This window comes from Crocuta crocuta, unplaced genomic scaffold (assembly GCF_008692635.1).
Source record: "Crocuta crocuta isolate KB4526 unplaced genomic scaffold, BGI_CrCroc_1.0 scaffold170, whole genome shotgun sequence".
NCBI lineage: Eukaryota > Metazoa > Chordata > Mammalia > Carnivora > Hyaenidae > Crocuta > Crocuta crocuta.
In genome coordinates, this window is record NW_027527853.1 from 9,080,413 (window position 1) to 9,096,781 (window position 16,369).

The window sequence follows — 16,369 nt, forward strand, 5'->3', positions numbered from 1 at the left end:
AGCCCCTGAACAACAGATTTAACTGGCCTGGGGTACTGTCCAGGCACTGGCGGTTTTTCAGAGTTTTCCAGGGGAACATGGGGGCAGGAGGCACAGGGAGCCTCTCTTCTGCCTCCGCTGCCCTTGGCAATGTCCAAACACGGCTGGAGGCTGTGGACACTGGGAAGAGAGCTCTGGAAGCTTCCTGAGGCCAGGTCCCGGAGGTGGGGAGAATGGGGCTGGGCCGGGCCAGCTTTCCACACCAGCTCCCCCCACGCCAGCTCCCACAGATGCTGAGCCGGGAACCCACACCTCTGCTCCCAGTTAACTGGGGCCGACCCGGACTCGCACCCAGCCTCCTGACTCTCTGCAGCCCCTCCCTTCCCTGCTTGGGCAGGAAGGCAAGCACCTTCTAATTATAGACTCACCCAGCTCACAGTGAGGCAGGTGAAAGTGGTTCACCCTCTCCTGGCAGCCGGGCCTTGCGAGCTTCCCACCCTCCTCACAGGGCCAGGTGGGCGCAAGGGCAGGCCCAGGTGCCCAGGTGCTCCGGCTCTGGGGGGCCTGCTCTGAGTTTAGAGACAGCAGCCACGTGCCAGCACTCGCCCATTCCAAACCTGGTTTTGCCTGGCTCTCTGGGGGCACCATCTCTGGAGGAGGGGAGTCCTACCTGCCTCTGTGCCCCAAGTCTCAAGGATGCTGGGGTGCCAGGGGACAGGCCACACCGCTGCCCCACCCTGGCAGAGTGGCACTCTAGGGGCTGATGTGTGATGGGGCGGCAGGGCAGGCTGGCCTGGTAGAGGCAGAGTCCGAGGGCCCCTTCGATACCTGCCACTGGCAGTGTCCAGCAGGCTGGCCATGGTGAAGGAGGCCAGGCGGGGACAGCAATGGGGCCCCACTGTCACCCCCTCCATCTTCCTGCCCCTTCCTGGCCTCCCCACCACCACCACCACTCTGCTGCATCTGGCACAACTGCAGCTGGTCCCCAGAACAGGAAGTGGCCACAGAGGGGTCCCGCAGCTACCCCTGCTTCAGGGCTCACACCTGCTGCCCCCGCACAGTCCAGTAACGGACATGACCTTGGGGAACCCTCAGCCTCCTGCAACTCCATTCCTAGAATGCTCCTTGTCTGCACCCCCACACATGACCACCCGCCCACACCCACCAGAGTCCTTTCATGTGGGTTCAGGTCTGGGACTACGGTGAGTGAGTCCGGAATGGAGTCAGGAGACACGCACCGTCTCGATGACAATGGCGAGCCTCTGAGCTGCTCTGAGCCTCAGTTTCCTCTGCTGTCAATTCAGTGGATCGTTTCTTACTCCACTTCCCTGGCAGGGCAGTGGTGAGGGCTAGATGAGGAAACGGAAGCTACCGCCCTATGAGTGGGACTTGATGTCACTGTGAGCCACCACATCTTTGCCTTGCCTCGATGACACCTGAGTGGCCCAGCACTGGCTGCCGTGGATTTGAACCTACTGCCTCTGGCCTAGGGCCTCACGGCCATCAGCAGACCACATGCTTCCTGCCCTCGGCTGTGGGCTCTCGCTCATGTGAGGTCATGCTCTGTGGATCCATCCAGGCCCCGTGAACAACTCAGAAGTCAGGGTATAGCCAGGTTACACCCCAGGGGCAAACTTGGATCAATGGGACATAGGAGGCAGCAGTAAATTCCCCTCCCCCACCCCAGATGGATTGTTTGACATACAGAAGCTTCACAGAGCCTCTCCAAACATATCAGTGAGACCGACTCCTATAGGAAGGCACCCCCTACCCAATCACCCCCCTTCCATCCCTCCTGCTTCTCTGGGACCACACTCTCCAGTAAGTGCTGGCACATACGCTTTGGCTCAGGCCCTGATCCCTACAGAAGCCGGGCTTGCAAAAGAGCATCTGTTTGTCTTGTTTCCATGCCTCTTCCCCATGCCTACAACAGGCACACACTCATGGCCAACTACCAGACAAGGACACCAGCCCCTGAACTTCACAGCGAGGGTGTGGGAGTGCAGGAGGGGAGAACTCATGGAAAATGGCTTCCAGCCCAGAGCAAGTGCTCATGCACCAGGCAGTCGTAGCACAGAAAGTAAACGCTGTGCTGTCTGGGTTCTGCTCAGCCTGGCCGACGACTGCTTGCACGCGGTCCTCGGTCCCTGGGTGCCTTCCCACAGGGCACAGTCTGGAGCTCTGCGTCAGTGCAGCTCAGCCAAAGTACTTAGCTTCTGAGTATTCGCAGCTGCCCTGCATCTCACACACACACACGTGCGCACCCACGCACATACGCACACACGCACACGTTCTAAGGAACACATTGACAAAGGCATCAGGAGGGTGGATGCTGCCTGGACAGAGGGCCCAGGAGAAGAGGGAAGCACAGTGAGTGGGGCAGACAGTCCCAGAGACCTCGAGAGAATAAGTGACACGAACGCAGGCAGCCCCAGTGCCACGAGAGACCTGGCAGAGAGGAGAAAAGGGTTTTGAGGGGCTTTCTGTAGAAGATTATGAATCAAATTCCCTTTTGCAGCCTCTTAAGAGACTTTAGCTAGAGTGTCACTCACGGCCACAGTGCTTTCTGATGTGGCCCTCACAAACTCGGGCCCTGAGGGCTCCACACCCCTCCATCGGGCAGCAAAACAGAGAGGAGGGCATCTGCTTCCAGCCACACGCGTGCAAAAGCCAGACGCGCCCTGGGAGGGACAGCCACACACCATACCTCCTGTGACCTGGGACACAGATCTTCTCACAAACTCCAGGTGTACAAGATGGCCTTCCCAGACCCTGCACCCCCCTCCCGTCTGCCCCCGACCCCCAACCCCCTTCCCTGGGAGCTGTAGCTCTGACGGAGGTCCAGGGCCTGCTGTGAGCACCCAAGCGTGCCCATCCCTATGTGTCCCCATACGCTGTCATGTCTTCCCAGGCCTGGGGAAGGGCTACACTCCCTGAGTGCCTTTCCTGCTTTTTGTACTGAGATGTCCAGCAAGGCCCGGGAGGGAGAGGGGATCACACTGCCCAATGATCTGCAAAAACACCCCCACAGCCGATGAGCTGATGTTGTCACAAACAATTTACTTGAATATACTTGAGTAAGGGATATAAGTGACATTGACTCTAGAGAAACATCCAGTTACTGCAGCATCTGTGTGCAGAGTCGTCCGTGTTCACGGCTGTCGGGGCGGCGCTGTGCACCTTCCTGGAGGTGTTCCCATGCCCAGGGTCTGCTCTCATACGAACTGGCCGTCCTCCCTGGCCTCCCAGCCCTGGAGGGAGTCTCCAGTTCACTGCCTCGTCCCACAGGGGCTTTTCCCTCCCGGCTCTGGGCAGGAAGGGACTCAGGGCAGCCTCATCCCGTGAGGCTCTGGGGCCCTGGGGCCTCCTGGCCTCTGATATCCAGCTACCTGCTCCCAACACCAGCTCTGCCCCCCAAGGCATCTTCTGGGAAAGGGGAGGCAGGGCTCAACCCCGACCCAGGGTGACTGTGGGAAGTAAGCACTTAAGAAAAATTAACGGAAGAAGCCAAAGATAACTGGCTAGCCGCAGACACAGCCAACTTCGCCCCAGTCAACAGTGGGGACGACAGCCCCTGGAGGGGACAGGAACAGTGTCAGGCCTCCATTCAACTCTGGAGGGGAAGAACTGGGGCAGGTTCCCAGGGCGGTCAGAATTTTAGGACCTCGGGGTGCCTGGGTAGCTCAGTTGGTTAGGCATCCGACTTCGGCTCAGGTCAGATCTCACTGTTCGTGGGTTCGAGCCCCGCGTCGGGCTCTGAGCTGACAGTTCAGAGCCTGGAGCCTGTTTCGGATTCTGTGTCTCCCTCTCTCTCTAGCCCTCCCCTACTCATGCTCTGTCTCTCTCAAAAATAAATAAACCTTAAAAAAAAATTAAAAAAAAAAAAAGAATTTTAGGACCTCTTCCAGATCCTGGAGTCTGCAATTCGGGAAATTTCTGAGAAACATAGAAGCAAACATAAGCTTTCTTTTGACTAACCTATCATCGGGATTTGGAGCCCAGCCATATGCTGGGCATCACACGTCTCACTTGATGTAATACCCTCTAACACGGGGCAGGATGGGAGGGGGGGCAGCACATACACACCCATTTCTCAGATGAGGACAGAGTTCACGGCACTTCTATAATGTTGCTCAGGCAAGCAGCAGTGAGTATGTCTGTCCCACAGCTCTGCTCCTTCTCAGGACTGTCATTTCTGCTCACTAGTGTCCCTGGCTGGGGCATGACCCTCCGAGCATCAGATGGAGGCTGAGGGCCTTGCCCTGGACACATGGATAAATGCACATTCCACAGCATTTTGCATCTAATTCCAGGGACTGATGGGTTCCCAGAAGCTCATCTATGGATGCAAAGAATCCCAGCATCGGGGAAAACAGGGACAAAAACAGCCTTCAGGGCCCATCCTGCACGAGTCCCCAGGGATCTGGCAGGAGGTGGAAGAGGGGCCCCAGCTGGCCCCTGCCTCCGCCAGGCTTTGCCAGGGGTGCTGCTCTTGGAGGCAGCACGTGGGCTTCTATTTTTTAACCTACTCAACAAAAATGAAGACTATTTTTAGCTCAGCAAGCTGCAGGGCATCACAATTAGCAACTGAAAATTACACATCTTGCCAGTCTCCCCTCTTTTGGCTGGAGGAAAAAGAGAGAGAGAGATGGAGAGACAGAGAGAGGCTGGCTGGGGGCAGAGAAAGTGTTCCTGGAGGGAGCTGGGGGCCAGCCTGTGACCCCACAATGGTGGGCCACTTAACCAAGAGGGCAGTATTTGGCAGCCATTTCAGAATGAGTGTATTCATGGAGCTATCTTGGGTTACGTCCTGGTTCCAGAAAAATCCAGCCATGATGGGAGCAGGCAGGAGCCCCACTAACACTCAGAGGCTGCACTCTGGGGAGAAAACCGTGCTGGCTACTTGGACCAGGGCCAGCAACAACCAGGGCTAGAGAGGAGCACAATGGACCCCATCACACTTCTAGGGCTGTCTGGTTCTCTGAAATCATTTGCACTGGGGTGGGGGAGGAGGTGGAGGGCTCTACAGAGGCCTTGCCCCTTGCCCATCCACCCACCCACCTACCTACCTGTCTATCTGCCCACCCACACATCCATCCATCCATCCACCCACCCACTCATCCACCCACCCATCCATCCATCCATCCATCCACCGATCCATCCACTCACCCACCCACCCACGAATGTTAACGAAGACCTGTCTAGACACCGTAGATCCACCAATGAAGGAAACAAGGCTCTCTGTCCCCACTAAGCCCCCCTGGAGCAGGCTGTGGCTGCCATGCATGACGATCCATATCTATGGATGTGATATTAGAGGTCAGAAGGGGATCAGTGCCCTGGAAGAGAAGAAGGTCAGGAGGGTGGGGACAGAGCAGATGGTAACCTACCCAGGAGAGACTGGCCTCCTTGAGGAGGTGAGGTCTGAGCAGACTTGAAAAAGACTTCTAGAAAAGGAAGAGCACTGTGAGCAGAGGGAAGGGCTGGTGCCAAGGCCTCTGGAGACCAAGGCCCGTGAGCCTTCCATCCCACTCGCCCTCTAGAGTCCTCCCTGGAGCACGTCTTGCTTGCTCACTTCCAAACAAATACGTCCTGATCATCTCTCAGCCATGCGGGGCCGCTGTGGGCAGGTGCCCTCCCTGCCTTCTCCACTGCCGACGTGGGTCTCCAGGGAGACTCTTCTGGCATTTGTCCAGGCTGAGGCACCCCTTCCAGGAGGCTCTCCTGGGATCCAAAAGCGACCCCCTAGAGGCACAGACCAGGAGGAGGAATTGGCTGAGGAGACCCTCACTTTGCACAGCAGGGAATTCTAAGCAGGAGGTGGCAAGACAAATCTGTAAATGAAATGCTTGTTTCAATGCACGGCCCCCCTCCCCGCCCCCAACCACTTTTACAGGATTCCTGGTGCACACGCAAAAGCTCCCTGTAAACCTTTAGTGGATCCTTTGCAGTAGTGAAGATTTTGGCCTACTCTTTGGACCTTCTGAANCTCCAGAACGCTGTGACTCTAAATTATAACTACAAATCTGCCTTTTGGGGGTTGCAGAAGAGTAGAAAGCTGCGTGTTCAGGGACTGAACCAAGGGGCCCAACCCACCTATCGACTGCCGCCACTGGGGAGGGGAGAGAGGTCCAGGAGCCCTCCTGGTGTGGACGGAGGCTCAGGGACTCACACGCATTGTGCCTGCATTTTCTGTGCCTTGAGGCAGTGGCCAGCATCTTCGGGCCTCCTCCCTTCCACTGGCAAAACCAAGGCCTCACCCCACACCTCCACACCCCCGCCAAGCAGGACAGGTCAGATGGCAGAGACAATGCCTCCTTCGTTGCCCCATCATCCCACTTAATCTTCCCTATCCTGTGATCCTGCTGTTTCCCAACTAGTATCACAGACTAGAAAATGGCAGCAAAACCAGAAGGGCCAGCAATGGACATGTCACTTCACCATGGCCTCCGGAGTCCTATCTTCATTGCTGAGTGCCGGGGGAGGGGGAGAAACTCATAGGGGCCCCCCCCACCTCCTGGATCCTACTAACTAGCCAGAAAACCCTTGCGGGAGAGCCCAGACTAGCTGAGGGAGCAGCGTGCCAGACCCTTGGGCCAACAGAACGGGTAGGGTGAGGGCTGGAAGCCCAGAGAGAGTAGCACCCACAGCCAGGGAGTGGGGAGCAGTGGGGGTCCGAAGGGAGACAGGGGGAGGAGGGGTATGGGCCCCAAGCACAGCCACCTCCCTTCTCTGGTCCTCCCTCCTCTCCTCACTTCTCTGATACACCTGTTATTCATGACAAGCTCAACGTCCCCCCCTCCTTCGCCTCCCCTTCCCACTCCAGTTCCATGGAGCTAGAGCTGCAATCCCACACTGGGCATTCAGACCATCTCAGGCAGCCTCTACCCCCACTTGGGGCCAGGTGGCACTGCCAGCTGCCCAGTGACTGACCTGCCAGTGGCCATCGGGGCATCATCTGCAAAGGGCACAGGTCACACCTGCTTGAGAGAGTCTGTGTGCATAGGCCACAGTCATTTCCACAGATTCTGGTGAGTGCAAGAGCTTTCAGGAGCCAGGACCCTGCAAGCTGTACGTCACCCCAGCACCCAGAGCAGCCCCAGGCCTGCCCTCTGGCTTCCCCATCACCAGGAACGGAAGGCCACCCATCACAGCAGAAGGGCGTGAGCAGCCCCAGCCTGAACTCAGATGCTCCTAAGGCAGGAACCTCCCTCCTGGAAGCTGTCCTCTCCTCAAACCCCAGCCCTCAGGTCTTCCTCACTTGGACTTGCTGTGCATCCCCCTTAAGCACCAGAGAGCTCTGGTCCTGTCTGCTGGGGCCACACACCACAGATACTTGGGGTCTGGCTGCAAGCATGAGCTGGGGGTCCAGGGGACTGGCAGCGAGGTCTGACCACCCCACCAGCTGGAGCCATGCCCTCCTCTATAAAAAACCGGCACCTCTAGCACCCGTTTCACAGGCGGTAGCAAGCATGCCACCGTGAGGCCACCATGCTCAGGTCGTGCTCAGAACCTGTTCATTTGGGTGGACTTGTCAAAGTACCTGCATCCTTCCTAACATAGATGATGGGGGCTGGTGCTGATCCCACTTCTGGGGTCCCTCTCACCTCCCCATGCCCAGGTCGGCCAGCAGGCCCCCTCCTGCACAGGGAAAAAGTAGAAGCCACCCGCTGCTTCCAGGCAGGCAGACTCATTGGCTTGGTTGCACTGCCCTGCCCTGGCGTGTGGGGACTCTGTGCTGGGCTCTGGCCTCGGAGTGTCTGCTCAGCCCCTGCCCAGGGTGGGAAGTGGCAGGGGTGACAGGCCCCTGCCCCCCCAGGGACTTTNACAGGCCTCTGCACCCCCAGGGACTTTCTATCACGGAAGTCCTTGGGAGAACATGGCCTGCCCGTCCCTACAGGTCGGGCCAGGGAGCTCCCTGCTGCTCCCACGTCCCCATCCTCCCAGCCGCATGGGCATCCCGAGCTCCCGAAGGACAAGGGCTGACATTTTTACATAAACCAAGCTTCAAGAAATCACCTTCACGGATGCCATGGGGAAGGGCCAAAGTTAGCTCGGCGGACCCTCTGGGCCTGGTGGGGCGGTCCTGGGGCCTGGCGGAGGGAGGGCTGCAGACCGGACCCCTGCCAGGAGGCGGCTGCCATGGGAACCAGAGGGAGGCAGCACCTCGCAGTTGCCTCCTCCACAAAGGCCCGGCCTAGGGAGCGATGCTGATAATTAAAGCTTTGTTACGGACGCATGATTCATTTTTTTTCCTTCTGAATTCCTTCCTAGCACCAAATACTATTCGAATCGACTGAAGGAATCTTGCCGTCTCCGCTTCACACTCCAAAGTACAAATTCTGCCGAGCCCGGCTGTTTTCCTCATTTTTTTCCTCCTTCTTTTCTCCCTTTCTGTCCAGTCAGCTTCTTCTGGGGGCTGCTCAAGGGACAGAATGTCATTGTCCACCAATAACCGTCCCATTATTGAGCCCGGGGAGGCCCAAGGACAGAGCAGGTAGGATTTCAGAGAATCCCTGCCCTTTCCCGCAGGGCGGCGGCTGGCACGCTGGCCTCCCACTCGGGCCACTCGGGCCACTCAGGCCTCGCGTTCCCCGCCCCTTCCCCTCTGGCCTCCTTCCCTCCTTGGCCGACTCCACCGGATTCCACAGGGGTCACCCCAGCACTCCTGCACGTGGGCAGGCAACTTGGCCTCCTGGAGGCTGAGCCGGGCACAGTCTGGGACAGGAGAGAGTGCAAACTGCAATAAACTTGGGAGCCAGTCCTGTCATTTCTGGGAGTCCACTCAAGGCGGTGGCGGAGGAGGGTTGGGGGAGCAGGGTGCAGACCCCCGCCTCGACTGAAGTCGCCCCCCAGGGCCCCCTTCCTATGTGGAGCGTCCACTTGCGGGGCTGCTACTCGGAGCCCGAGTAGTCACCCGGAGCTCCCGCCATCAGGCAGGAAGAGCCCAGCTTCCAGGAGGGAGCGGGGCAGGCATGGCCTTGAGGGATTGGGACAGTGAGGGGACCGCATCGGAGTTGAGGGTCCTTGAGAGGCAGGGAGGCTGTGCCCCGTCAGGATGGATGGGTGGGGTGGGGTACAGGCCATGGCTCAGACCTTTCAGGAGCGAGTGTCAGCCTCCACCTCCTAGGCTGCCTGGGGTTGCTGGGGTACGGGAAAAAAGAACACCCGGTTCCTTTATTTTTAAATGACATCTAATTAGGCCGAGCAACGATTTTCCTTTGTGTTTAAAAACAAATAAAAATCAATTTCCTTTACTTGAATTGTCATCCTCCTGGCAGACACCCAGAGTACTGCCCCTGGGACCCCGCTGCGCTCCTGGAGCAGAAGGGCTCTGTGTCCCCGCCTCCCTGGTGGGCCCAGGGAACCACGGCCTTGGCCAGGGGCCACAGCCTGTAGGAAAGACTGAGGCACACATCTCGACCCTCCAACAAAAAGCCTCCCACTTCCTGTGTACACTCCCTGAACACAGCAGCTTTCCTGCCACCCACCCCACGTCACCTAGGCTGGGGGCTCATGACCAAGTAGCCAGAACCTGGCCAGCCCCCAGGAGCCGCAAAGGCTCCGCTGCCTCTACCCCTCCCCAGGGCAGCACGCTTCTCCATGGAAGGCACTGCGCGGGCTGCCAGCAAGGTAGCCACCATCCCATTTTCCAGACAAAGGAACAAAGGCTGAAAGGATGTAAGTCATCAGCTCAGATCTTACAGACCCAACATGGGGGGCTGAGATTTGAAGCTTGCTGAGTGTAACCACCACGATCTGACATAAAACCTAGAGCCATCAGCCTAGGCTCAGGAGAAAGGAGAGCAGGTGTGGGCTGAAGGCGGGTGGGAGTGTGCTTGGAGTGTGCACAGAGGGGCCCCACAAACTCAGCACCGCGGCGGTGTTGGCAGAGGGGAAGGTGCCATGCCAGGGTCCGAGGGCCGGCCACAAATGTCCCTCCAGAGTCCCCACACAGAAATGTACAGGTGACAGGATGCTGTGCACACAACACAACAGCTGGATATTAATGAACAAAGGATGAAACAAGTCTACCCACTTGACTAAAAATGTCCCTAAATCATGTTTTTATTGAAGAAGCAATGAAAACTCCAATCACAGGGGCACCTGGGTAGCTCAGCCGGTTAAGCATCCGTAGCTTGATTTTGGCTCAGGTCATGATCTCACGGTCGTGAGATGGAGCCCCACATCAGGCTCTGCACTGACAGCACAGAGCCTGCTTGGGATTCTCTCTCTCTCCCCCTCTCTCTGCCCCCCTCTCTCTTTCAAAAATAAATAAAAACTTTTTTTAAAACTCTCCACTTACAGACACATCAGAGAAATAACCCTTATAAGAAAACTCCTCATGAAACTTGATATGTCCAAAGCCATACTCAGAGAAAAATTCATAGACTTCTTTTAGGTAAACAAGAAAAAATGAAAATGAACAAAGCACTTGATTCAAAAAGAGCTTCTAAACAAACAGAACTGCAGCAAAGTAAACTGGAAGAAGGAATTTCTAAAAGACAGTGTATTTAACGAAAGAAAGCAGAATTTGCTGATTGAATTTAGTAGCTGATTTTCTTTTGAAACCACAAGATAAAAAGATAAACCTCTGGCAGTTCTAATCAACAAAAGGGTGGGAGAAAAGGAAGGAGGGAGGAAAGTAGGATATTGGGAGGGAGGCGGGGGGAAGGCGAGAGGAAACCCAAACTGCAGCTACTAAGAATGTAAAAGGGAATCTAGCCACAAATACGGACAAGAAAGTTTAAAAGAATCGACTCTATAAATCTGTGCTAAAATATCTGTAAGCATTTTGAACTGGGATATTATTTAGAAAATATAAATAACCAAAATAGACTAAAAATGCTTAAAACCCCAAAAGACCAATAACCATGGTGCAAATTAAGGTAAGTTGACAGCCAAACAGACCTTAGGGAAAAATTAAACCAACCGCTGGCTGAGACAGTTTCTAAAATAAATTATTTCAAGCCTTGGAGAATAAGATAATTTTATAAGATATTCAAACTATTTCAACTACACAATTCATATAGAAAAACTTTCCTATTCATTTTACAAAGCTGACATAACCATGATTTATAAATGTGACAAATACATCCCATAATAGAAAGTACATATCAATTCTTACTTATGAATATGGATGAAAAATACCCTAAGCAACTTATCAGTAGAATGAACCTAGAAGCATTTTAAAGCACAATTGAGTCTGACCCAGTGGGATTTATTCCAGAAACATGAGGATGATTTAGCTCAGAAAAGCTAATAAGTCAACACATTAATAGGTCCAAGGAGGAAAGGAATTTGATGATCTTGCTAGATATAGGAAAGCTTTCAATGAAATTTAATATCCATTCTTGGTGAACACTCTTGGCAATTAATGCAGAAGAAATGCATACCCGTTCATGATGAAGAATATCTACTGAAATTTAGGGCCAATTTCAGACTCAGTAAAACATTAGAGGCCTTCTCATTAAAACAAAGATCACGCCAAGGACAACTGCCATTATTTAATGTTGCTTTGGACCTTTCGGAAAACACAATAAGATACGAAAATAAAGATACATTAGAAATGAAGAGGCAGAATGTTCCTTATGCACAGGTAATATGATCAATCTCTTAGGTTTTCTAGGAAGCCACATTGAAAATCTGTTAAAACTAATAAGAGACAGTTCCATTACCAATTGCTTAACATACACTTTTAAAAAATCAATAGCTTACCTATCTACCTCCCCTCGGTACAGATGTCCCTAACCCCAAAGATATCCCCACTCAGTCTATGTGGAGCAGGTGCTGTGACATCCACTCCAGCGGCAGCAGGAGGGGAGGTGTGTGTGAGCAGGTGGCCTGGGACCCACCAGCTCGGCAGGTGTCCCAGCCTTTGGCCAGGAACACAACGTTCACCCAGGTCAGCCGCCTGGCTCACAGCCGGCTTTCCGGGCCACACACCCATGACCCTGCACCATCGTGCCCTCTGGGCTGGGTGCTGCCGGTTTCCACTCTCCTCTGGGACCCTGCCAGCCCTCTTCTAAGGATGTTGCTCAGGGCCCTGATGCTCACAGGAAGGCCAGGCTCTGAGATGAATGTCAGCTCCCCCTGCCTCCTGCTGCTGCTGCAGCCTTAGACCTGGGGGTCTCGGCTTCCCCTTGTGTCACTGGTGCAGCGACCTGAGGGTTAAGGGAGACCCACGAGCCAACCCCCAGGCCCTCTGACTCACACCAGCCAGCCCCACCTCAGGCAGGGGGCGGCTAGTGTGGCAGCCACACTGACATTTGGGAAATGCCGTGGGCTTCGCCCTGACCAGGCACGCGGGTGTGAGCAGGCCAGGGAGGGAGGGGTTATTCCACTGGAGGCAGAGGCACAGGGCAGTGGGTTACCAGAGAAATGCTGCCTATGACAGGGAGACCACGAGTCCTCAGAAGCTTCAGGACTCTGGAGGGGGGAGGGCGAAGAACCCCAGTAAAGGTCCCCGGCTGCCCTCTTTCTCCTGAGACCCCAAGACCCCGATGCCTTTGTCCATATGCTCCCACCTGACTGCTCACCCCACGGCCCCTCAACCTGTCTGCCTGACGGATGCCCCATGTTCTGGAACCCACAGGGACCTAGCCAGCCCAGAACCTAGCATAGTGGAGGCATCCTGGTCTGGGAGCCAGTTCTGCCCCTGACTCCAGGCTGAACTCAGGTAAGCCAGGCCCCTCTGGGCCTCAGTTTCCACACATGTAAAACAAGGAAACAGAACTAAGTAGTCTCCGCGGGCTGTTTCCACGTCTGTATTTGTTCCTTCCTTCCTTCAGTCAACAAACACCCATGAAGTCCTCCTGACCTGTGCTGCACCCTTGGAAATGGAAGAACCCATGGACCTCAGCATCTTCCAGGGCAGACAGATCTAATACCATAGTGCAGTACGAGCAACTCAGAACCAGGGTCTGTGCTGGATACCGAGGAAGCACAAGCGTGGGGGGACTAATTCTGTAGAAAGAAGTTAAGGAGGGCTTCCTGAAGGAGGTGATTTTGAGATGGGCTTCCAAGGGCGACTAGAAGTTTTCCAGCAGCTTAGGAGAAGGAAGAGCAAGGAGATATAATGGCTCTGTTGGCTGACACAGCCCTCCTCTGGTCACCCACCAGTGGCTCCCCTGGAGAGTGAGGTCCAGGAGGCCCCTAGGTATGGAGGGTGCAGGCAACTTCCACAGGTACAGCTCCAACATAGGCTGCATCATTCCTGAGCGAAACCCTGCCCACGCCCCCAAGCAGCCCTCCATACCGCCCAGCCGTAGAAGACAGCACCACTGTGGTTCCGTGCTTGGTAGGTACAGGGCCTGCCAGCAATGCTGTCCCCAGGGACACCTTGCACCTTGGCCAGACCCCTGTACACTCTGCAGCCAGGCCAACACAAGGTTCTGCTGCCGCCCCTGGTGAAGCTCACACAAAGGGTCCCTGCCCTAGCAGGCAGGCCCAGCGAGACGGCCGTGTGGTGCCTGGGGCAGGATGGGCCCGGGGCCAGGCTGTCCTGAGCCAGCGGGCACTGGTGCAGGCAGTATGGCCAGGAGGCAGCAAGGGACCCACAGGGTAGGGCGAGCTGGAGCTCCAAATTAGCACTCCGTGCCAGACCTCTGCCCACACTCTCTCTCTCACCTGCCTACCCCCTTGCTAGGTGACATCTCCGCAGGGGATGTCACACTGTTTTTGCCTCCTGCCCACCCCCCACCATTCCACCTGCATCCTTTCCCACCTTTCCCTGAGGGCAATGCCCTCCTTCCTGGAGTCAGCCTGCCTCGCTCTGTCTCCAGCACCACATCTCAGCCCTGAGCAAGGCCTCTTGCTTTAATTCAGAGTGTGTCCCAATCGGCCTTTCTCTCCCCCACCCCACCGCCACCCTGGTCTGAGCTCCTGGGCCACTGTGCTGGCCCCACTGTCCTCTCCCTCTCACCTGCTCCGCTCTGGACATCCAGCCTCAGGTCTGGCCTCTGGACGCACAGGCCTCTTCAGAGCCCTGCCTGGTGTCCTGGTGTGCCCCTCCACTACCGTCGCCATTCGCCTCTGTCAGGTCCTCACGCACACATCACACATGCAGAGACCTCCCCTAACTGTCCTATACCCAAGGTACAAACAGCGCCCCCCCACAGTCGCGCTCAGTACACTGGGCCCTACCTGCCGAGCTGAGCACTGTCACTACTGGTCCTAGTGAGATTGAGTGCGGCCACATGACTCGTCTGGCTCCAGAGCAGCAAGTAGAAGGGACAGGTGGCACTCTGTGCTGGGGCATTAAAATACGAGTGCAGGAGCCTCTCTCCCCCTCTGCCACGGAACCTGTCAGCCTGCAGCCTTGAGTGAAGAAGACGTGGCACAGGGTCCAAACTGCACTGTGTTGTTAAAAGCCACTGGACTCGGGGGTTGTTTTGTTTCTGCAGATGACCTAAACCATTCTGACTGAGGTGCCCGNATGTCCTATTCCTCCTTCTTGCTTCGCTTTTTCTGTCTATCACTTTCCACCATGCAACATTCCATACTGTATTTAAGTTTTTCTACATTTATTTTTTTAAGAAATCTCTCCACCTGGGGCGCCTGGGTGGCTTAGTCGGGTAAGCGTCCGACTTTCGCTTAGGTCATGATCTCGCGGTTCGTGGGTTCGNGAAATCTCTCCACCTGAACATGGGGCTTGAACCCATGACCCAAGATCAAGAGTTGCACACTCTTCCAACCGAGCCAGCCAGGTGCCCCTCACATTGTATTTATTGATGGTGCTTTCCCCCATTCTCACTGGTTAGAAGGTGGGCTCCATGAGGACAGGGACGGTCGTGTGTTTGGTTCCCTGCTGAATTCACAGTACCCGCAAACAACAAGTGTTCAATAAATGTGTGCTGGGCGCCTGGGTGGCTCAGTTAAGTGTCCGACTTCGGCTCAGGTCATGATCTCACAGTTTGTGGGTTTGAGCGTCAGGCTCTGTGCTGACAGCTAGAGTCTGTCTTCTGAGCCTGTCTTCGGATTCTGTATCTCTCTCTCTCTCTCTGTGACCCTCCCCTGCTCATGCTGTATCTCTCTGACTCTCAAAACTAAATAAAAAACATTTTAAAAATAATTTTAAAAAATAAAATAAAATAAACTTGTGCTGAATAGGTGAATTAATGAAGCAACCAATGAGCTCTGCGTCTTTGACACAGCCTGCGCTGGCCAGTTCAGCTGAGGCCCTCTTCTGTGCCCCCACCCACACTGAGCTCCCAGGTCTATGCGGTCAGCTACATGCTAAGGGGGCTTGGGACAGCGGCAGCATCTGTACCTGAATCACACCACCAGTCCATCTCAAGGGTGGGTTCTAACAAACAGCCACAGAAATGCATCACACTGCCTCATGCTCAGGATTAAGTCTTAGTCTCCCTTCCTGAGCCCTCCAGAAAGGAAGCTGCCCCTCACCTTGGAGCCCACACTTCCCGAAGTGCCCCTGGAGCTCACTCTCCTTAAATACGCAGGCATTTGTGTGCCCACACAGGCACAACCCTGCCCCCATACACACCTCTCCCTCCTCCTCTCCCGCTCTCACTCCCCATATATAAACACGCCTGCATTTTCACATACTCTCACTCTCGCCCACACATGGCACACACACAGACACACCTCCCACGTACCCACTTCATCACAGACCTCCTCCAGGGCAAACAGGTGGTTCTGTGCCCGTCAAGTCCGGGAAAGGATTCAGGGTCGCCCTGGCTCTATCAAGCCTGACTGCCAGTCCCAGGGCAGCCATCCTCCTCCTTGCCTTGCTTCTGGGGCTGCTGTCTCCTGCCTCCCTGGCCCCCGTTCACACCACAGGGGCCCCCACTAGGTTGGCAGGAACCCCCCAGCCATAGATGATCACTGGCATCAGCAAGCCATACCAGAAAGGGCAGCGGCAGCCTGAGCCGCCCACCGGTGCTGAGCCCCGGGCGCCGCCCACCTGGCAGCAGGTGCCCCACTGCGGACACGCAGAGGGAGTGGTTCCCAAGGGCAGGTTCCTTCTGAGCCGAGCCTGGCCAGAGATGTTCTGGATGGTCTCACTAGTTGCCGGAGGTCAGCGCCTCTTCCCGAGCTCTAGGCGGCTCAAGAACCCCCTGCCTCCGGCCTTGCTGCAACCAAGGGGTTGCCCTGCGTGCGCACCCACGTCGCCGCCTCGCGACCCGCCGCCCCGCACCTGCCACGTGCCGCATGCCTACCTGGGGCTCCAGAAACATCCTGGTCGCCTACACCCTGCGCTGTACCCTGGCGCCGCAAGCGCCCCGCGTGCGGCCGCTCCTCTCCCCGAGCGCCCGGGAAGCTCCCGCCCCCCGACCCCGCCCGCGGGCTTCCCCATACCCGCTGCCCTCCTGCTCGCAGCCTCCCGAGGGGCGGGGCGGGGCCCAGGGGCGGGGCTAGACCCGGGGAA

The 16,369-nt window shown here is 56.0% G+C and overlaps 1 protein-coding gene across 3 annotated transcripts in view; it reads right to left on the reverse strand.

Moving 5' to 3' along the window:
* The window catches only part of RASGEF1A (RasGEF domain family member 1A), an 84,726-nt gene that overhangs the window by 17,431 nt on the left and 50,926 nt on the right, over positions 1-16,369 (reverse strand). Inside the window, exon 1 of one of the 3 annotated variants that reach the window (XM_077780086.1) lies at positions 16,161-16,232. The exons of the other annotated variants lie outside the window; for them this stretch is intronic. Within the exon in view, the coding sequence (XP_077636212.1) occupies positions 16,161-16,178 (18 nt within the window). The 5' untranslated portion in view covers positions 16,179-16,232. Of the gene's footprint in view, positions 1-16,160; positions 16,233-16,369 lie in introns of those variants that run through there. 3 annotated transcript variants of the gene reach the window in all.